This window comes from Astatotilapia calliptera, chromosome 9, assembly GCF_900246225.1.
Source record: "Astatotilapia calliptera chromosome 9, fAstCal1.2, whole genome shotgun sequence".
In the NCBI taxonomy this organism is placed as follows: domain Eukaryota; kingdom Metazoa; phylum Chordata; class Actinopteri; order Cichliformes; family Cichlidae; genus Astatotilapia; species Astatotilapia calliptera.
In genome coordinates, this window is record NC_039310.1 from 3,747,695 (window position 1) to 3,770,743 (window position 23,049).

The 23,049-nt window shown below is 42.1% G+C and overlaps 1 protein-coding gene across 8 annotated transcripts in view; it reads right to left on the reverse strand.

Annotated features, from left to right (window-relative positions):
- Positions 1-323: 323 nt before the first annotated feature.
- The window catches only part of arhgef4 (Rho guanine nucleotide exchange factor (GEF) 4), a 99,764-nt gene continuing 77,038 nt past the window's right edge, over positions 324-23,049 (reverse strand). For all 8 annotated transcript variants that reach the window (XM_026180772.1, XM_026180768.1, XM_026180769.1 and 5 more), the window contains 7 exons: positions 17,987-18,166; positions 17,481-17,713; positions 12,094-12,223; positions 11,856-11,987; positions 3,057-3,300; positions 2,727-2,804; positions 324-1,785 (listed from right to left, as the gene is read on the reverse strand). In XM_026180772.1, the coding sequence (XP_026036557.1) occupies positions 1,628-1,785; positions 2,727-2,804; positions 3,057-3,300; positions 11,856-11,987; positions 12,094-12,223; positions 17,481-17,713; positions 17,987-18,166 (1,155 nt within the window). In that variant the 3' untranslated portion in view covers positions 324-1,627. The remainder of the gene's footprint in view (positions 1,786-2,726; positions 2,805-3,056; positions 3,301-11,855; positions 11,988-12,093; positions 12,224-17,480; positions 17,714-17,986; positions 18,167-23,049) is intronic.

A 23,049-nucleotide genomic window follows, 5' to 3' on the forward strand; every position in this document is an offset into this window, starting at 1 on the left:
TGTAACGGCGTTATAACGATAGGAATAGTAATTAGTTAGATTACTTGTTACTGAAAAAAGTAACGCCGTTAGTAACGCCATTACTTGTAACGCCGTTATTCCCATCGCTGCCCATGATGCACCATCACACTATGAATGTAAATAGTGTGGAGTCAGTGAAACTGTGTGTGTGTAGCTTTTTTCTCATTTATACTGTATAGTCTGTGCTTCCCACAACCTTTAATTATAAGTTGTGCAGTGTAACTACATTAAGTGTGAACTGTATCAATTTTCAAAGCAATCTCCCTTTGAACGGTATGAAAAGCAAAGTAATACAGACTTGATACTTTCAGCAGGTTTTTTAATCTATAAAGTGAAAATGTTAGCTTGTACTCCATGTTAGCGTACACATGGTTTTTCGTTAAAGAAGTGAAACTCCAAAAAGAGTGGCATGAAACAAAGTAAAAATCACCCCAAGTTGAAGCGACATGAGTCATTTTAGGAACGTTTAATTTTTGAACAGAAAGGAGTAAGGAGTACATTTCACTAAATGCACTTACAGAGCAATATCGCCGGGCTGCACTGATCTGACATGAGATTATACTGGAAATCAGATACACAGAGCAGGAATAGTGAATACAGGTAGATAAAAGAATGTGTGTTTGTGAGACAGAGAGATGCTGTCAGCATGGCTGCACAATGAAACCAGCTTTAACCAGCAATCAGGTTAAATATAGCAGGGCTCTTCAGAGATAAAAAAATATTCCTCACAGTATTTCTTTTAAGCACATCCATGCATGTCATTGTAAAGCATCCATGACACACTTCAAATGGCACTTCAACAAAGAACAGAAAGAAAAAGAAAATCGAGCGAGTTGCGTACTTTCGTTGACACAGCAGGTATCAGGAGTCGTCGAGGTTCAGACCGTGGAGCCAGAACAGCCGAGAACATGTGCTGAGCCAATTTGTCTTTGGGCTGCGTTTGATATTCGTCAGGAGTTTGCACATTACACCAGAGAAGTACAAAACCAAATCCCGGTGGATCATAATCACGAAACAAAACATAGCTGAAATCATATTTCTGTACATGGAAACAAGAAATGTTGTCTCTTCATAAGCAGACAAGGAACAAATATAAAAACAGATCATCTGGCACTACAAACACTTGGCATCTGTCAAATCATGAAGCAACAGAAGAGTGAAAATAAACAAGGTTTTGTTGACAGGCAACGTCTTCACAGAGACAGCACAGTCAGGAGTCCCACGCTCACCTGCAGCAGTACAGTACTAGTACAGTACTAGTACAATAGTAGTACAGTACTATTACAGTAGCAGTACAGTAGTAGTTTTAGTTCCAATCAGTGCTTGATTCAAGGTCTATTTATAAGTGAACCAAGAGTTTACTCTACCTATCTGACTCATTGTCTCTAGAGGACCATTCCCATGTCTGATTGTTAACCAACATATAAAGTGCTTTCAAAAGATAACATATTCAATTCATATCTATACAATAAATCAATAATTAGAGGATATTATGTGTAGGAATTAAAGAGAGGAAGGGTTAAAAATGGTCTATTCAGGCACGAACAGAGACTCTTTCTCCTTCTCTGTTCCTTTTCTCCAAGGCTTTTTTTTCCTTACAGTTTTTTTACTTCTTGAAGGGCGTCAGTCTGCCAATGTTGTGCCAGAAGGTGGAGGTCTTGCGCTTGGGCTCAGCCAGCATAAAGACCTGCTGCTGGGGCAAAGCAGAGGGGAGAGAGGGGTGTTTCTGCCTCAGGAGGAAGTCATAATAAGGTCTGGACACCGCTGAGGAGAAGACGAACAACAGATCATTACTTATAATACAATAATAATACATTTTATTTATAGGTGCCCTTAAGACCCTCAAGGTCACCTTACAATAGCACAAGAACAATAGCAACAATACAATATAATAAAACATGGCAAAATAAAATATAGACATAAGAGAAAAAAAAGCATGAAAGTATAAAAGCAAGTATAAAAGCTGAGCAACGTAAAAGTGGACTAAGCCCGAATCAATTGTATGCAGTTTTGAATAGATGGGTTTTGTGACGTGATTTAAAAGTGGTGAGAGAGTTCGTGATCTGGTGGAAGTGCATCCAAAGTCTTGGAGCAGAACAGCTAAAGGCTCGAGTCCCATGGTAGTCAGGCGAGCAGGTGGATTTATGAGGTACACCGTAGAGAAGAGAATTACAGTAATCTAAACGGGATGTGACAAGAGCATTGACAAGTATGGCAGTACTGTTTGGAGTGAGTGAGGGACGAAGGCGGTTAATATTACGGAGATGAAAATAGGATATGCATTAGGAAACAAGGAAGGGTTTCATTATGAGGGTCTGAGATTGCATTTGTTGTTTAAATCTAACTCGGTAAAAGTTCAGTATAAACTAAAGTGAGCGGCTATGAATGACAGGGAGACTTCTACAAAGAGCCAAACAGGTGAAACAAGAAAAATATTAGATATACACATAATCTGTTGACATACGCACATGGCAGCAGATCACAAAGTGTGTACTGCCAGGCGTTTCGATTCGTTATCATCTATGGGCCACTTTTTTACCCCTTTGCTCAGTTCCACTGCTGTCCACTGCAGTCGTGTAGGTAGAGCAGGTCATTTACTAATTGGAAGGTTTAATCCCTGGCTGCTCCCATCTCCAGTCTGCACAGTATCCTTGGGCAAGATATTGAACCCCAAGTTACTCTACGATAAATTGATTGGTGCATACCTTTGGGTTTCCCAGCTGGATGGCTTTTGCAGGCATTCAACATGGCCTGTTTCTTCTGGACCTCTGTGAGAGTGAACCCTGACAAAAAGAAAATAAAAACAACAGGTTTATTCGTAAGGACACCAGACCGACAGCATTCAAATCAGCTGACAGAAAATGTCCTTGACAAAATGAATTTAAAAATCAGAATTCTGTGAAAGTTTACAGCGTCTGTATCTGTTTAATGCATGTGCCACGACAGTGCTGCAACAAACTTGGATTGCCACCATTATTATCATCCAAATGTTTTAGCATCCATTCATATGAAGACAAACTGAGCACATGTCTGACCTGTCTCGCGGTCTTGCTGGACCTGCCTCCTCTCATCAGTAAAGGCCCGGAGCCAGCGCTCTTTCTGCTCAGGCTTCTTAGCACATAGGAGGTGGACTTCATCACCAGTTAGCGAGCGCAGTTTCAGAGCATTTTTTACGCTGATGTTGAAGTCTTTCTCCTTACCATCCTCCAGATCTATTACTTCCATGTGGTCCATGTCAATCCGGCCCTTGTAGTAAAGCATGTCTCGGCGCAGGAGGTCCTGCAACAATAATGGACAGCAGATTTAAAGAAGGATTTGTTTTGAACAAGAGTAAAAAGAAAAGTAAATGAAAGCATACAGGTTTGTTTTGTTTAGTTTTTTTTGTTTAGCACTGTGTCACCTCAACAGTTCTCAACAGCCCAAGAGAAAACCCTAACAATCACATCACCCCCCATGAGCAACCACTTGGCAACAGCAGAAAGGACAAACTCCCTTTTAACAGGAAGAAACCTCTGACAGAATCAGGCTCAGGAAGGAGCCGCCAACGGCTGTGACCTGTTTGGAGTAAGAGGAGGGAGACTGGTTCACTTCCACTGCATGTCTTTAGTCCTGAGGTAAATAATAACAAATGACTGAATGTTCAAAGGTTGATTCTGTTCATCTGGACGTAGCGTTTTCAGTGGGAGAAGCGTTTCGTCACTAATCCAAGTGACTTCTTCAGTCTCAGCTGACTGCAGGTTTCAATCTTATAAACAGTACATTTGAAACCAGCCCACTGAAGGAACAATGGGCTGGGAGGGCAGTTCCTTCATCATAATTATGCAAATTCTCATGACCATTGATCAACAACCAGTGATCAAAGCCCACTGATCAATGGCCATGAGTACCATAGTCAGCAGTTCTCTCCTGGATCGGCTGGATCTTTCTTTAGGCGTCTTCCCAGCTTTGACAAATGTCCAGCTGGGATAACAACATTTAATCAGAGCCTTTTTCCCACTTTGGCACGGACTGCCTAAAGCTTGCTCGTCAGTATGAGCAAACAGCACGTAAGATGGCGGATTACAGGAACCACCTGAGATTCAGCCTCAGATGCAGACAAAACAGGATTACTCCTAAAAGTCTGCAAATGAGCTTTTCAGTTAAAGGCTTCCAGGCAACAAAAATCCTCCAGAAGGCACCACACCAGCTGCTTAATGAATGGGTGAGGCAGACAAATTTTACCATCGACGTGCTAAAATCTCAAGAGGAGCGGATCCGACAGAGACTGACAATGCTTTTAGATGAGAGCAGACCAGGCAACAAATGAAGTTTGACTTACTTGTTGTACATCGGAAACCACAGCGAAATACGGAGAGTGTACTCAATGGCCAGAAGAGGGAACGATGCAACACCGAAGATGTAGACAAGTGGGTGAAAAATTTGTCTGACAGACAGCTCACCCAAACAGAGAAAACATCCTTGCTAAAGGGTTAAATTTTGCTGTCATGGTGAGACAAATCCCGCTAGTGGAGCTGATCACAGCCACAGAAACAGCAATTCGAAACAACAATATAAAAACAACAAAACAACACTCTCAGCATCGACCAAGTGTGTTTGAACTGTGTGTGAATTCCACCTACTTCACATACAAGGGTCAGTTCTACAGGCAGAAACATGGGTGCCATGGGCTCCCAGTTTCACCCATCGTGGCCAATTTGTACACGGAAGAAGTGGAAAAGAGGGCTTTGCTATCCTACCCTGGAACACCACCAAGCCATTGGTTCAGGTATGTGGATGACACCTGGGTGAAAATCAAATCTCAGGATGTACCACAATTCACGGATCACATTAACTCGGTGGACCGACACATCAAATTCACCAGGGAGGATATGAACAGTGGCAGGTTAGCCTTCTTAGACTGTGAGATTTCCATCAGTAATGGAGGACATCTAAAAGCTGACGTGTACCGTAAACCTGCACATACGGATCAGTATCTGAGGTTTGACTCTCATCATCCACTGGAGCACAAACTGGGCGTCATCAGGGTACTACAACACAGAACGAACACCATCCCCACTGACACAGCAGCCAGGGAGGCAGAAGAACATCAAGAAGGCCCTGAGTAAATGTGGTTACCCCAGCTGGACTTTTGTCAGAGCTGGAAAGGCTCCTAAAGAAACCTCCAGCTGATCCAGGAGAGAAGGACAACCAATGACTAAGCGAAAACCTGTAGTGATCCCGTACGTGTCAGGAGTATCGGAACAGCTGAGACGCATTTTTTCTAAACACCACGTATCTGTGACCTTTAAACCCCAAAACATGTTGCGGCAAAAACTGATCCACCCCAAGGATCGGGTCCCCCGACACAAACAGAGTAACATAGTGTACGCTGTTAAGTGCAGGAGGATTGGCAGGATTTATACATCGGGGAAACCAAACAACCAAAGAGGACGGCACAACACAGAAGAGCTACCTCGTCAGGCCAGGACTCTGCAGTCTATTTACACCTACAGGCCAGTGGACACTCTTTCAATGATGAGGATGTAACATCCTGGACAGGGAGGAACGCTGGTTTGAGGGCGGAGTCAAGGAGGCCATTTACATGAAAAGGGAAAGACCATCTCTGAATCGAGGAGGGGCCTAAGGGTACATCTGTCACCATCTTACAATGCTGTGATTGCAGCCATTCCCCAACTCTCTGTGAATGGGACTCATGGCCATTGATCAGTGGTTGTTGATCAATAGTCATGAGAATTTGCATAATCATGATGAAGGAACTGACCTCCCATCCCATTGTTCCTTCAGTGGGCTGGTTTCAGTCATTATGTAAATGTCCTGTTTATAAGATTGGGGAAACCCTTCAGTTTGCTTAGACTGAAGAAGTCACCTGGATGAGTGACGAAACGTTTCTCCCAATAAACGCTACGTCCAGATGAACAGAATCAACTTTTGGAGATTTACTTACCTGGATGATTGAGCATGCATCAAGACGTAATGACTGAATGCAAAGTGGTGTATAAACAGGGAGTGAAAAGGAAATGTTCATAGCATCATGGAGAGCCTTAGCAGTAGCCTGAGCCTATTGCTGCATATTTAAGAGAGAGGCTGGATCAAGTGACCCGAAACAAATGTTATAAAGCTTTATAAAAAAAAAAGAAAAGTGAAAAGTACAAAGAGGGGCTGCCTCCTGAATCCAAACTGGGTGCTGGTTAATATAGGAGAGGGACCTGACAGCTAAAAGCTCTGCTTTCAGACTTGTGGCGACTTGTGGCTCCCAGAGTAGAATAGGAAACAAAGTGCTCATTTGGGGTGATATATGGTAAAATTTGGTGTTTAAGATGAGATGGGGCTTGATTATTCAAGACTTTGTATATGAGGAGTAATTTAACTTTGGCTCTTGATTTAATAGCTAAAAATATGGTCTCTTTAGTCCATGTCAGAGGTCTCACTGTAGGATTTTTGATCACTACAACCTGAAAAATTATTACAATAGTCTGGCCTAGATGTCATAAATGCATGAAATGTTTTTTTATATCACTCTGAGATAGGATGATCCTAATTTTAGAGGTACTGTGCAAAGCAGTCCTTACTATTTGCTTAATAATGTGCATTACAGGATATAATCTGGACGGCATTATCTTGGCCTCCAGTAACCAGGACAAGTAACTGGTTAGACACGTGATGTAGATTGGACTCAATACACAGGGCTCAGGAGAAAAGTTTACAAGACAAAGTCAGAAGCAAAGCAAAGGGATTTCCAGTTAGCGAGGCCCATGGCTCCACCACAGTATTTTCTTTCCTCAGCAATCTCTCTTTCAGTAACTCTCTGAGATCCATTTGCAGGTCTCTGCTGCCGAGTGAGCCAACACAGGAGGACTGGAGGACCATGGCATCACATTTCTATGATTTTTAAGGCAGAATATAAAAACTTCGGCATAATCTGAATTTAGAAAGAGATAATTAGAGGTCGTCCAGCCTACAGTTTAATGAATTTGTGAGCTAACCGCTCACGCCTCCACCCACTCACTCCATTAATTGACTTCGGCGCCGAACAGAGTTTTATTGACTTTTCCCTTGCTAAGAAACTAGGCTTAACTGTTGAGCCACTGCCTCATGCTCTACGAACCTCCTCCCTGAATGGTTAGCGTTTACCAGACGTCACCCACATTACTGAACTGATAACATCATTCCGGATATCATTCTGAGTTAATCAGTTTGTTTGTTTTTAAGGCTCCACTAACCCATCTGGTTCTTGGCTATCCCTGGCTGTTACAACACAACCCCACTCACTGACTGGAGAAATGGCTGCATTTCTAGATGGAGGGAGGAATGCCACATGACATGCCTAAGATAATCCAATCCAATCCAACTTTATTTATATAGCACTTTTAAAAACAACAAAGTTGACCAAAGTGCTTTCCAATAATAAAACAATAATGATAATAATAATAATGGATTGCATTTATATAGCGCTTTTCTAGGCACCCAAAGCGCTTTACAATTCCACTATTCACTCACACTCGCATTCACACACTGGTGGACAGCGAGGCTGCCATATTGCGCCATCGGCCCCTCTGACCAACACCAGTAGGTGGTAGGTGAAGTGTCTTGCCCAAGGACAAAATGACCAGGACAGAGATGGTAAATGGACTAATTCTTATATAGCGCTTTTCTCTCCCAGAGTACTCAAAGCGCCGTATGCAACATGCCTCATTCACACCCACTCATGCAAGCACTTCTAAACGCAAGTGCAAACTAATCTACATTCACACACAGTCACACTCCGATGAACGCATTGGAGGGCAATTTGGGGTTAGTATCTTGCCCAAGGACACTTGACATGCAGACTGGGGAAGCCTAGGATCGAACCACCAACCTTCCGATCAGTAGCTGAGCCACAGCCACCGAGAGAGAGCAGGGGGATCGAACCGGCGACCTTCTGGTTACAGATGAGTTTCCCAACCCCCTGAGCTACAGTCGCCCAGATCTACCACCTCCGTCTCTCCTCTTTCCAGCATCACCTCCGCCAACACCTCCGAACCTAGCTGCTGTTCCTTCGGTTTATCATGAACTGGCTGAGGTATTTAATAAGGATCGTGCCTCCACACAGGCCCAATGATTGCGCTATTGACTTGCTATCTGGGCACCATTGCCAACCAGTCGACTCTAAAGCCTGTCCCAGCCAGAAAGGGAGGCCATGGAGGAATACATTACCAACTCACTTGTTGCTTGGATAATTCAGCCATCTTCCTCTCCTTTAGGGGCAGGATTTTTCTTCGTGGAAAAGAAAGACAAGTCTGTAAGACCTTGCATTAATTATCGGGGTTTGAACACAATAACTGTTTAAAAAAAATGCCCGTTGCCTTTGTTGACTTCTGCGTTTGAGCTTCTCCAAGGAATGACAATCTTCAGTAAACTGGACCTCCGCAATGCGTACCATTTGTTTCGCATAAGGGAGGGGAACGAGTGGAAGATGGCCTTCAACACTCATTTGGGGCAATTTGAGTATCTTGTCATGCTGTTTGGGTTAACAAACGTTCTGGCAGTCTTCCAGGCCATCGTTAATGACATTCTCAGAGACTTCATCAACCACTTTGTTTTTGTCTACCTAGATGATATCCTCATCTTCTCCAGGTCAGTGGTGGAGCATGAACGGCATGTAAAACTAGTGTTGCAGAGGCTGCTGGAGAACCGTCTGTTTGTTGAAGCTGAGAAGGGCTTCCTCTCTTCCATTATTAAACAGGAAAATCTGAGACCGGATCCAGTAAAAGTCCAAGCGGTCTTGGAGTGGTCCACACCACCAAACTGCAAACAGCTTCAACGATTCCTGGGGTTTGCAAATGTCTATCGTCGCTTCATTCACGACTTCAGTAAAATTGTCTCACCTCACCTCTCCAAAGGTCCTGTTTCAGTGGGGGCAGGCAGCCCATGAGGTTTTTGCTCACGTGAAGCAACCTTTCACTTTGGTGCCCATTCTCACCCAGCTGAATCGCACCTGACCCTTCCGTGGAGGTGGAACTTAGTCAACAGACTGAAGGTAAACTCCATCCATGTGTTCACAGAACAAAATTACGACGTTGGCGACAGAGAGCTACTGGATATCAAGTTGGTGATGGAGGAGTGGCGGTAATGGCTTGAGGGAACAGCACAGCCTTTCACTGTGTGGATAGACCACAAGAACCTCGCCTACCTTCAGTCAGCAAAACGGCTTAACGCGCGCCAAGCCAGGTGGGTCAGGTTCAGTTTCTCAATTACCTACTGGCCTGGGTCCCAAAACGTCAAGCTAGATGCTTTATCACACCAGTTTTCACCTTCTGAGGAGGCTCAAGTGGAAACACTGGCCTTTCCTAGGGGCTGTGTAATAGGAGGACTCCCCTGGGAAATTGAGTCAGCGGTATGGCAGCATACCGAACCTGATCCTGGGACAGGACCCCCGGACCGGCTCTATGTCCCTTCATCCGTGCAGGCCCAGGTGCTCCAATGGGCATGATTCTCGTGTCATCCTGGAATCCAACGCACCATCTCGTTCCTGGGAGCCTGTTCTGGTGACTTTAGCTCAAGATGCCCGAGAGTATGTAAAAGCCTGCACCATCTATCCCCAAAATAAATCACTGACCTCTCCTCCGGCGGGCCTGCTCCAACCGCTACCAACCCCAGGCCCTCTTGATCACACATCGCCCTGGATGTTTTGACAGGCCTTCCACCTTCACCAGGAAACATGGTAATTCTGTCTATTATTGATTGCTTTTCCAAAGCAGCACATTTTGCAGCTCCCCACAGCACTCAAGATGGACCAGCTGCTGATGGATCACTTGTTCCACCTGCATACAATCCCTTCAGATGTCGTCTCCAACCGTGGACCTCAGTTCACGTCAAAGGTATGGAAGGAATTCTGCTTCACCATATGTGCCCAGGTCAGTCTCTCATCAGGTTATCACCCCCAAACCAATGGTCAGACAGACAGGCTGAACAAGGAACTGGAGCCCTCTTCCCATTATTCACTGTGCATATGTATATTAGAGATGGACCGATCCGATATTACGTATCGGTATCGGTCCGATACTGACCTAAATTACTGGATCGGATATCGGAGACAAATAAAAAATGTAATCCGATCCATTAAATATCACGAAAGCACCTCACAAAACTTGCAACACGCCGTAACTCACCTCAGCACGTTAGCACGTCGGAGCAGTATGCATCACGTGATAGAGCGGCTGTGGCATGCGGGACCTGTCGGTGGTCTGGATAGCATTTGGAGCTTCGCTAGCAACCCGGCATTTCATCTCCGACAAAGTTATCCCGAGAGAAGTAAAGCAAGTGTGTAAGTCCATCTCTGAATGTTTGTAAAGCATTCCTGCGTTAAGCTTAACAACCGATATATGGAGCGACTGCCTCTCCTGCTGCTACTTCAATCATGAAACTGCTTAACGATCAGCTGATCAGCTTTTCTGTCCTGAGTCTCTCTTGTTTGTTTTTGGCCCACTTTGCACCAGAAAGAGGAAACCAGCAGCTGAACAACAGCAGCACGTTTAAGCTTGATCAGCTGTTGTTAGAATGTATTTAATATTACTTTCTACACCAGGATCTTTTTCTACGTAGCTGACGCTGGTAACTGTGCAGGGGCGGATCTAGCAAAGTTTAGCCAGTGGGGCCGATAGGGCATTAACAGGGAAAAGGGGGCACAAAGACATACTTTTCTTTCTTATTCTCATTTAAAATGTCGAGCTTTTAATAAATAATTATCTGACACCCAAAGTTTTAATTTGATGTAAAATGAATAGAAGTCAATTACTGTATATAGTAACTATTAAGTCTAATATACCCTAGTAAGCTATAGTACTTTTTCCTTTGGGAAGGTACCATCTGTGCAGTCTGCAATTTTGTTGAAGAAAGATGTTGAATCTATTTAATATTTCTTGAAAAATAATTGATTTCTGTGCATTTTTTTTCACACTGCATCAAATTAAGGTTGATTACGTCGATTAAGCATCATGAGGTGGCGCGTGAGGGGTGGTTCCCTATTTTTTATTTATTTATTTTTGTTGTTGCTGGGAGTTGGAACCCTATTAGTTAGGTTGCTTAATATTTACGCTAAGTACTCTTTAAAATACCAGAATAGGGAGGATGGTGTAGGTTTAAGTTTATTAGATTGATCAGTATTGCTGAACTATGAAATTTTTTTTTTTTGCATACAGGTATAACAGAATAGCTTTAGTGTAGTTGTTGTTTTAAACTTGAGTATGAACCTATACAAAATGCAGCAAGATATTTAAAAAACTGTTTTGTTGATTAAAAAACACTATATCGGATTCATATCGGTATCGGCAGATATCCAAATTTATGATATCGGTATCGGTATTGGACATAAAAAAGTGGTATCGTGCCATCTCTAATGTATATATGCCCCTTTAAATAAATTTTTTCACTTTTCACTAGTTTTAGAGTTTTGGAGTCCTGCGATTGAGTCCTGCACCAAACAAACCTTGACAATTCAGTTAATGATCCATCTCAGTACATAAATACCACCATTTTTCTTCTTCCACTGACCAAACTGTCTTCTTCTTGTGGAATAAAGTGAATTATTATTAGAAAATTATAGAAATGTATTTGTATTTAGAATACAAATTAAGCCTATTAGCTTGACACATTAGTATTACCTTACACAGACACCTTGAGGGAACTGTTGTTGTGTTTTGGCGCTATATAAATAACACCTGATACACAACCATGGATAACCTTTTCTTTTGTACATATACACTGATGCCCCTTTCTCCTGGCACTTAGGGTGATTCTTGCCACATGCTTTTATCAGTACCTCACAAAATGACATCCATAGTAGAAAAAAAGGGCACCTTTTTACAGTACACCATCTGATGGTCAAAAAGGAAAAACATTCTCTGTTGACTCTTAGCCTGAGGCAGGGATAGCTTGGTCAGCTCTCCTGAAAAGATGAGCTCAGAGCTTCTGCTGAGGACATCTTCACCCTGTAAGGTTTAAAGCACACATGCAGCTATTAGGTGCTTCTCAGACATGCTGCAGTTAATAGTAAGTGTTGGAGAAATGTTAGAAAAAAGATGCTTCATTACAAACCTCAAAATCCTCAATGGAGCTCTGCCACTGAGCGATCTTGTCGATGTTCTCAAGGCGCCGTTTTCTCTCATTTATAAGCCTGGCAACATTCTTCATGGCATTCAAAGCTGCCTCCACATCTTTGTAGTCCCTAAAGTTTAGAGAGTGACATGCATTTGGATTATAAAGTAAGTATTTGTGGTGATTCCATAACACACTCTTTATATTTTCTGTGAAGCACAACTGATGCATCCGCCATGCTGCAGAACTCCATTATTAAACAACCATTAAAGCAATCACTGAGTTGTTGAACAGGGCGTCGTGTTACAGTTACAGTATAGTGTGGTTTCGGACAACCTGTCAGAAAATGGGGCTTTCTGTAGAAAAAAACCCCAAACTGCACAAACTAAAATGCCGTGTCTGTTAGTCTTTTCAGACAGAAAAACCAACTAATTTATCAGAGGTCACCTTAGAGTGAAGTAACTGTAAACCTTCTGTGCCTCACTTCACAAAATATATTTAACAAATGCACCATTTTATTTCCGTTCAATTGAATTTAATTTATAAAGTGCCAATTCACAACAAAAGTCACCTCAAGGCCTTTTATACTGTAGGGTGATAAAGACCCTACAATGTTAGAAAGAAAATCCCAACAATCAAATGAGCCCCCATGAGCAAGCATTTTTCAACAGTGGGAAGGAGAAGCTCCCTTTGAGTGGGAAAAATCTCAGGTGGAACCAGGCTGAGGGGAGGGCCAGCCATCTGCCGTGACCAGCTTGGGAGTGAGGGGTTAGAGAAGTGAGCAGAGAGACACAGAGTCATAGTTACTAATGACTGACTGAATCTTTCATGAATGAATCCGCTGTGTATAAAGCCACAGAGAGTGAATGAAGAAGAAATGGTCAGTGAATCACGGGAACCCCCCAGTAGCCTAAACCTATTTCAGCATATCTAAGGGATGATTCAGTGTCACGTGATCCAGCCCTACCTATACGCTTTATAAAAAGGAAAGTTTTAGACCTAATCTAAAAGTACAAATAGTGTCTGTCTCCTAAACCCAGACTGTGAGCTACTGATATCCCATTCCCCCCAACTCTGAATTATGATAGTATGGTATTATGAGGTCTTTAAGATAAGATGATTATTCAACATTTTGTATGTAAGGAGAAGGTTGTTAAATTGGGGGATTTACAGAGAGCCCATGGGGAGAATGTGGGAGAAATATGGTTTATCTTCTTAGTCCCTCCAGCCTTCTGTTTCAGCTGAAGGCTTTTCAGGGAGATAATACTGGATTTTCAGTAGTTAACACTAGAAGCAATAAATGCATGAACTGACTTTTCAGCATTCTGAGACAGAATGTTCTAGTGATATTGCACAAATACATAAAAGTAGTTATGTGTACAGTCAAGGACATGGCCTGATTAAAAAATGACACAGGTTCCTCAAAGCGCTGCTAGAGGCCAAGGTAAGTCCAGTATCTGGTTAGACAAAATGTTTTTAAGATTCCTGCGGCCAAATTAAAAAAACAAATCTCAGTTTAGAAGTAAATTAATCATATTTAAAGTTGGGCTATCACTTAATGATCAGACTTAGAGCAGTCTTGTAGGAATGAGTTCTAAGAGACATGTTTACATGTTAGAGAAAGTCAATATAAGCAGCTATTAAAGCTGTTGTATTTACTGGTACATCCTTGGGAAGGGTGTGAAATTTATTCTAATTGTTAGAAAAATAATAATCATTACTAGTCTTTACTATTAAAGTCTAAAGGAAGACTCCATTCAGCAGAGCTCTGACTCTTTGTCAGCCTGGAAAAAGTGTTAAAAAGAAACCTATCATTGACAAATAGTAAGATGTCCCAGCTCTACAGAAGACTTTTCCTTCAGAGTGTTGGATTGTGTGTGATGAGCACACAGAGGCAGGCGGAGGTTTTAACAGAAGCGAGCCCTTTATTAAACCGATGGAACAGGTAAAAAACAAAGGCAAAAGTCCAAGTGTAAATGGGAACTATTGAAAAACTAAACTTGGAACGACAGAAACCAGAACATAACAGGACACTCTGATAAGGGACAAAGGGGAACTGACACCAGATAAACACAGGAGGGTGGTCAGGGGAAGTGGAGACACATGGGAACACAGCTGAAGCAAACAGACGAGATAGGGGAAGCAAAACTGAACATAACATGCACGAGACAAGGGGCTGACAAAATAAAACAGGAAAAACAACACAGAGAGAGTGAGGGACACGGAGAGACTAAGACAACCTCGACACAGAAGGGAACTGAGAATGAACGAGGACTGAGAACTAGAAATATAGACAATAACCCAGGAAGCACGGGGGGAACATCAAAGGCACGAACAAATCCAGATAAATCCAGAATACTTTTCTCAAAACACAATACAATGTTGATTCAAAAGTCCAACAAACAAAACATATGATGAAACAGACCCAGGGATCCTAAACTATAGTATTGCTATGTAAAGCAAAAGACAGATATTCCAGGTCAAATTAAGGTCTTCCAAAGGCACAATATCCTCTCCAGCCTATGAGTTATGTGTTTAAGTTAAGTTAAATGCAGTGTCATTTCAACATATAAATGGATGGACTTACAACAATTATTTGGCTGGGCACTGAACCTGACAAAAAAGTCAGAGACATCAGATAAACACACTGAAGATGATGGATAACAACTAAAACTGTTTTTTGACTTGTCCAGTGGACAAGGATAAATAGAGTTTTAATTCATCTTTAACAGTGATGGATGGATGGATGGATGGATGGATGGACGGATGGACGGATGGATGGATGGACGGATGGACGGATGGATGGATGGATGGATGGATGGATGGATGGATGGATGGATGGATGGATGGACGGATGGATGGATGGACGGATGGACGGATGGATGGATGGATGGATGGATGGATGGATGGATGGATGGATGGATGGACGGATGGATGGACGGACGGATGGATGGATGGATGGACGGATGGATGGATGGATGGACGGATGGATGGACGGACGGATGGATGGATGGATGGTTGTTTGCCGATTTTGGTTTGGATTTTGCTTGTATGGGAGCAGACACAGTCTCTACGGGGATGGAGTTTTGGGGGTTTACTGGAGGGTGTTGCTATAGGTCATCAGAACAGCCTGGCGCTAAACTGCAGAGCCTTGGATTGGTTCTGCTGCGGCCCATTACCTGCATGTCATTCCCACACACTCTTTCTTCCCTTGCTTTACTCGTCACTCATTGCACTGTGCAAAGAATGAACAGTAAAGGCAAAAATCAATCAATCGATTTAGATAAATGCTGATAAAATACAGTGACCAGCTATAATGAAATAATGTATTTGCACATTTTTGGGACATTTAAGGTGATGCACTTGCATTTATATTGTGCTCTTCTAGTCATACTGATGCTGCAGTGCTTTAGACTTTCTTTTGGGCACTCCTCCCTCTAGGGCAGTGGTGGGCAACTCCAGGCCCCGAGGGCCGGTGTCCTGCAGGTTTTAGATCTCACCCTGGGTCAACACACCTGAATCACATGATGAGTTCATCACCAGGCCTCTGGAGAACTTCAAAACATGTTGAGGATTTAGCCATTTCAATCAGCTGTGTTGGATCAAGGACACGTCTAAAACCTGCAGGACACCGGCCCTCGAGGCCTGGAGTTGCCCACCTCTCAGTAGTTTGTTCACCTCCATCTCAGTTCATACATCCTCATCTGTCACACTAATCCTCTGCATGTCTTCCTTCACTACATCAATCTTTCTTCCTCCTGCCTGACAAGTCCATCTTGAAGATTCACTGTCATGGACTCTGGGGTGTTGGCCCGAGTTTGATGTTCTGTATTTGAGATTCTACTGATACGTATGGCTTTTGTATTTCTGGCGGAGGTGTGGTCCCTGGCTCAGCTGCAGGGCAGGGGTGGTGCAGTGAGCTCAAGGGGCAGTGCCGGGGAGGTGGGACAGGTGCGTGGAGTTTAGTTAATGAGCTCTCTCTCTTCCTTCGTGATATAGTGAAGCCGGAGCTGAGAGTGGGGAGGAGTGTCATAGCGCAGCTGAAAGCTGCACGCGTGGGTGCTGAACCGAACGACAAGAAACTGTCAGTAGTGTGCCACGTAAATAAAGAGAAAATAAACACGGTCAGTGTTGTGGTCCTTGTCACAGTATTCTTTTCTTTGTAGCTCTTATTCTTAGTTTTAGATTCTCCTTGTGTTATAGTTAAGTTCTTTAGTTTTGGTTTAGTGACCATTCCTGCTTTCCTTGTATCCTGTTGTCAAGTTTGTTTGTTAGACGTCTGTTGTTCGTACTTCGTGTTTTACTTTGTTAGTCATCTCTTCTGTTTGGTGTTTAATTTTCCTTCCCCCATGATTTGTGATTATTCTGATTTAGTTGAGCTGTGTTTCCCAGGTGTTTCCTCACTGCCCATCACCCTACTGTGTATTTCTCATTCCTGTATTCCCCTTATTCTTTGTCAGTGCCTCAGTTCCTCTCACCCTAGCTTGTTCCTGAATGCTTCTTCTCAGTTTCCTGTGCCGTAGTTGCTAGCTTACTTTTTTAACTTTCACATTTTCCTCATTAGATTTGTGTTATGTTTTATGGACATTTTTTTTAGGCTTACAAAACAGGTTGTATTCTGTTTATTGGGCACTTTTGTGTATCTGCCTTGTCTATGGACAATTTAGAATGACCATTAACCTAACATGCATGAAATTGGACTAGAAAGAAACTGGAACACCTGCAGGTAGACATGCAATTCTCCGCACAGAATCCATCTCATACTAATATATTATTCTTGTTTTCCTTTTATGGAAGTTTCCGTGACCCCTTGTCTCTATATGTTCCTCCCTGAGCCTGGTTCAGCCACACGTCTGAATATTTAAGAGGTCTTCCTGTTAAAAGGGAGTTTTTCCTTCTCGCTGTAGGCAATCATTGTTTGAAATTCAGTTTAAGGCAGAGGCTCTTTTTTTCCCTCAATCTGTGTATGTCTGAATATCCCACTAAGATTTAATGCTGCATCACTCTTAAGAATGAAGATGAAACCCAAAGAGTGTGTAAACTTAAAACTTCAGATAACTGCATCTGACCACGTGATGCCCTGGTTAAGTCTTTAGGAAATCTTAAATTCTGAAATATCACCACTTGTGATTCTGTTATTCTGTTATACTCACATGTGCACACGGGCAACTGTTGAAATCGAGAAAAAGTCATCATTAAGCTATTTTAGCGCTTTCATTTGGAGAAAAGCTTTGTTGGTGGCCTGACACAGAAAAGCATGTGACTGTCTGCATGGATTTTTGGATTCGTCTACTGATGAAATGTATGTCATAGAGAGGAGCCAACTGGACCCTCGCTAGCTCGGGAGCACTTAAATTCTGACAGTTTGTCAAAGAGCTTACAGTCACCTGTGCTGAGGGTTGGTATATTTGAGCAGTTCTGCCAGCTGCAGCGGGTACTTGCAGATCTTCTGAACTGGAGTCAGCAAAAAACCATCCAAAGATATGTCAATCATCTTCTGAAGCAGTCGGCAAGCCTCAAAGAAGAATACATACTTGTTGACCTTCATCAACTTGGAGAGTTGGATGCAGGCATTGGGGTGGTTGTTGCAATACTCTGAATAGATCTGGAAATCTGTTTGCTGAACACAGACAACAACAAGTCGGGCTAGAGGTGAGAGAATGGTGTGGGAAGAGTGTTTAATATGTGACTGAAAACACCTCTCAGACCTGTCATGAAACATCATAAAGCATTTTCAATTAATCAGGCAAAAAAATGTAGGTGTAATATAAGCACTATGAAATGGACAACTCAGAAGGACTGAAAGCAGAAGTGTGTGTGTGGGTTAACTGGTTTTCTAAAGGTTTTAAGAAAACCAGTTGAAGATTTTTTGTTGTTTTTTGATTCAGCTTACATGTTCAAGGAAGCAGCAACCAATCTCACTCAGATGTGGCTGCTCCTTGTTGAACTTCTGCTCGAGACCTTTGAGGAACTTCCTTTGGAATCGGTAGATCTCTTCGATATTCCCAAAGATGGTACGAAGCTGCTCTTCAGTGAACATGTCTGTCCTTTTGCGGCACTGTTTGATGTAACCCTGAGGGGCAGAGACAGGAGGAAAACCTGCTGATTTTAGATGTCAAACATACACAGAGCACAGTGTGTTCACAGACTAACTGTTCTCTCTCATTTTTCCACTTGGTTTGAATTTGGTCATTTGTACATTTCAGACTATCTCAGAGTTCAGGCCCAGATTTCCTGATGCTGGAGGACAGATTTCCAAAGTTCTTTTTCCTACATGCAGGTCAGGTTTGGGGGCCAAATAAAGGGACTTAGAATCACTGACAGGATCTTGCTGGGGGGCCTTGGGCGCTGGTGGAGAACGTCCAATGTGCTTTTTTGCTCAGCATGCTGCTGTCCAATGCAGCTTGGTCTTTGCTGTTGGTTGCAGCCACTTGGGGCCTCTGGGCTTATGTTGGTTCTCATTATGCGCATGCTCACCCCCCCCCCAATCAAAATGGGCCACAGTGTTATCATTTCAGTAGTAATAAGAATGAAGTTTATGAAGTTTAGGAGTATACTTGCCAACATTTAGATGTAAATTGTCCTTTGTGTAAGTGCAGATGGGTGTGAGAACTGGAAAAGTGGTTTTTAAAACTTGTTATGAAAGTGTATATGCAAAACTACTGCTATGTGAAATTAAACTGGTGAGATAAAGTATAACCGTTGGTGAATGTTTTGCTAATCAAAAACTGAACCCTTCTAAAAGAAGAACGTAGTGTAACTCAGTGCATACCAGTGATGTTGCAAGTGAGACAACTGTTGCTGTGATTTGGCGCAATATAAATACAACTGAATTGAAACTGAGCTGATGCTGGCATCATCACATTTTGAAAATTTCTTCAATACAATTTAATATTGTCCTGGAGATCTAATAAGGTCAAACTTTCCTAAAATGTCTTTTTGTATTTAAAAATTAATTCTGTTAATTTTGCTTTTATTGGCAAGATTTAGGCAATGAAACTGGTATATGGCAATTATAAATAATGAAAACCTGAAATTCCATTTTAAGCAATAAATTGCCCCCCAAAAAAATTATAACATAAGTTAATTTAACAATCCATTTTCAAAAAAAAGAATTAAATATCTATATAAATATATATATGTATATGTATATATATATATATATATATATATATATATATATATATATATATATATATATATATATATATATATATATATATATATATATATATATATGTATATATACATATACAGTGGGGCAAAAAAGTATTTAGTCAGCCACCGATTGTGCAAGTTCCCCCACTTAAAATGATGACAGAGGTCAGTAATTTGCACCAGAGGTACACTTCAACTGTGAGAGACAGAATGTGAAAGAAAAATCCATGAATCCACATGGTAGGATTTGTAAAGAATTTATTGGTAAATCAGGGTGGAAAATAAGTATTTGGTCACCTCAAACATGGAAAATCTCTGGCTCTCACAGACCTGTAACGTCTTCTGTAAGAAGCTTTTCTGTCCCCCACTCGTTACCTGTATGAATGGCACCTGTTTGAACTCATCATCTGTATAAAAGACACCTGTCCACAGCCTCAAACAGTCAGACTCCAAACTCCGCCATGGCCAAGACCAAAGAGCTTTCGAAGGACACCAGGAAAAGTATTGTAGACCTGCACCAGACTGGGAAGAGTGAATCTACAATAGGCAAGCAGCTTGGTGTGAAAAAATCAACTGTGGGAGCAATCATCAGAAAATGGAAGACATACAAGACCACTGATAATCTCCCTCGATCTGGGGCTCCACGCAAGATCTCATCCCGTGGGGTCAAAATGATCATGAGAACGGTGAGCAAAGATCCCAGAACCACACGGGGGGACCTGGTGAATGACCTGCAGAGAGCTGGGACCAAAGTAACAAAGGTCACCATCAGTAACACACTACAACGGCAGGGAATCAAATCCCGCAGTGCCAGACGTGTTCCGCTGCTGAAGCCAGTGCATGTCCAGGCCCGTCTGAAGTTTGCCAGAGAGCACATGGATGATACAGCAGAGGATTGGGAGAATGTCATGTGGTCAGATGAAACCAAAGTAGAACTTTGTGGTATAAACTCAACTCGTCGTGTTTGGAGGAAGAAGAATACGGAGTTGCATCCCAAGAACACCATACCTACTGTGAAGCATGGGGGTGGAAACATCATGCTATGGGGCTGTTTTTCTGCCAAGGGGACAGGACGACTGATCCGTGTTAAGGACAGAATGAATGGGGCCATGTATCGTGAGATTTTGAGCCAAAACCTCCTTCCATCAGTGAGAACTTTGAAGATGAAACGAGGCTGGGTCTTCCAACATGACAATGATCCAAAACACACCGCCCGGGCAACAAAGGAGTGGCTCCATAAGAAGCATTTGAAAGTCCTGGAGTGGCCTAGCCAGTCTCCAGACCTCAACCCCATAGAAAATCTGTGGCGGGAGTTGAAAGTCCGTGTTGCTCGGCGACAGCCCCAAAACATCACTGCTCTCGAGAAGATCTGCATGGAGGAATGGGCCAAAATACCAGCTACTGTGTGTGCAAACCTGGTAAAGACCTATAGTAAACGTTTGACCTCTGTTATTGCCAACAAAGGTTATGTTACAAAGTATTGAGTTGTATTTTTGTTATTGACCAAATACTTATTTTCCACCCTGATTTACGAATAAATTCTTTACAAATCCTACCATGTGGATTCATGGATTTTTTTTTCACATTCTGTCTCTCACAGTTGAAGTGTACCTCTGGTGCAAATTACTGACCTCTGTCATCATTTTAATAGAATAGAATAGAATTCAACTTTATTGTCATTGCACATGCACAGGTACAGGGCAACGAAATGCAGTTTGCATCCATCCAGAAGTGCTTTAGTGATATAGATATATTACAATATATATTAGCAATAATATAGATATGTAAGTATATTACAGAAATGGGTCTATTATGTTATAATGTACACGGTATGAAGTATGTTGTGAATATTCTATAACTATAAGTATGTACAGGCTGTAGTGAGTACAAGCTATGTACAGGATATGAACAGGATATAAATATGAAAAACTATACAGAATATGAAATAAATAACTTTACAGGAATCTGAGATATACAGCTATACAGAAATGGGAACTATGCAAGTTGTAAACAGTTGTAGGGTTAAAAATTATCGTATGTACAGAATGATTGTTTACACAGGGCTATACAGTAGTGCAGTTAAGGTAAGTGAGGGTGTGGATAATTTCTACAGAGGCTATATTTTAAGTGGGGGAACTTGCACAATCGGTGGCTGACTAAATACTTTTTTGCCCCACTGTGTATATATATATATATATATATATATATATATATATATATATATATATATATATATATATATATATATATATGTATATGTATGTATGTATATATGTATGTATGTATGTATATATATACATATATATATATATATATATATATATATATATTAGGGGTGCAACGATATTCGTATCGATATTGAACCGTTCGATACAGTGCTTTCGGTTCGGTACGCATATGTATCGAACAATACAAAATTTGTAATTTATTTTATCAACTTTCCTTCTGACGATGCTGTCTGTGTTGAGAGCGCTCAGTGGATCTGCGTTCAACTACTCCGCCTAGGCTGCACTGTCCAGCGCAGATCCACTGAGCGCTCAACACAGACAGCATAGTCAGAAGGAAGAGCGCAGGGCAAGCTAGTGAGACAGAAGCTAAGCTCTCCTTGCAACATGGCAAATTGAACCTCCCTCACCCTCATTCAGATCTGGCGTTTGGAATTATTTTGGTTTTCATGTGACGTATGACCCTGAAGGTAAGCGAGTCATGGACTAAAGTAAAACAGTATGTTGGATGTGCCACGCAATGCTCAATTACATGGGTGGGAGCTAGTGTGTTAGCGCAGTTAGCTCGTTAACGTGTTGGCCGTCCAGCCCCATGCACGGGGCGATCGGCGGTAGCTCGTTAACGGAGATTTGCCGTGTTGTGGCGTTAAGGTCATTTCAACGAGATTAACCTGAAAGCACTAGTGGGAACACAACGAATATGACTGCACATTTACACCGACATCATCCTAGTGCAAAGACAAAAACAACAAGCATGCTACTAACTTTAGCCGAGTCATTTAGACAGCCGTTAGCACAGGATTCTCCTTATGGGGACCTGATATGTTTAATATGCTGCTGAGAATATAGCCCAGAAGAAGCGTATAGTATAGCTTTTATTTTGGAAAGAGCCATTTCTCTGTAAACGTGGTGATTAAATTTCCTCTGCAGCAGCATTTTAACGTGAGCAAAAGGAGCCGTGAACGTACGAGGAGAAACGTGATGAAAATTAAATTCTCGCTAGCCCTGTATTCCTCAATCAGATACAGGGCTCGCAATATCGCTAGCCCGATGTCCCAGGGCTAGCGATTTTTCCCGTCGGGCTATTGTAGGAAGGAAAAATATATATCAATGCTTTTGCATTCTTTCAGAAATGTAGCTGGGTAATTATGTCATTGGCATCGGTGAGCCACTGTCAATATGTGACATATTGAAGTCGCGTTTGAATTTGCGCTTGTTTTTTTGCTTTCACTTTGCAATCTCGCGAACTGTGTATAGAGAGCGACAGCACTGATCTGTGAGTGACGATAATTTGTGCACCAATTCCTCTGACATCGTCTTATTAATCGTTAGCTTACTATGCAAACATGACAAGTGAAATCTCCCGCAGCTTAAACATATGAGAGGTTGATCGCGCAGAGAATCGCTGAGCTTATGTGAGTCCGTGTGTAAAAGTAGCAGTATATATATTTTAGTTCTGCTGAGCCAAATAAGACAGGTCAGGGTGAAGAAGTGACAGCCAAAGAAAAGCTTACCACAAAACGGAGAAGTTATGACAAATCAGACTATAAGGCAAAAAGAAAGTGCAGCTTTA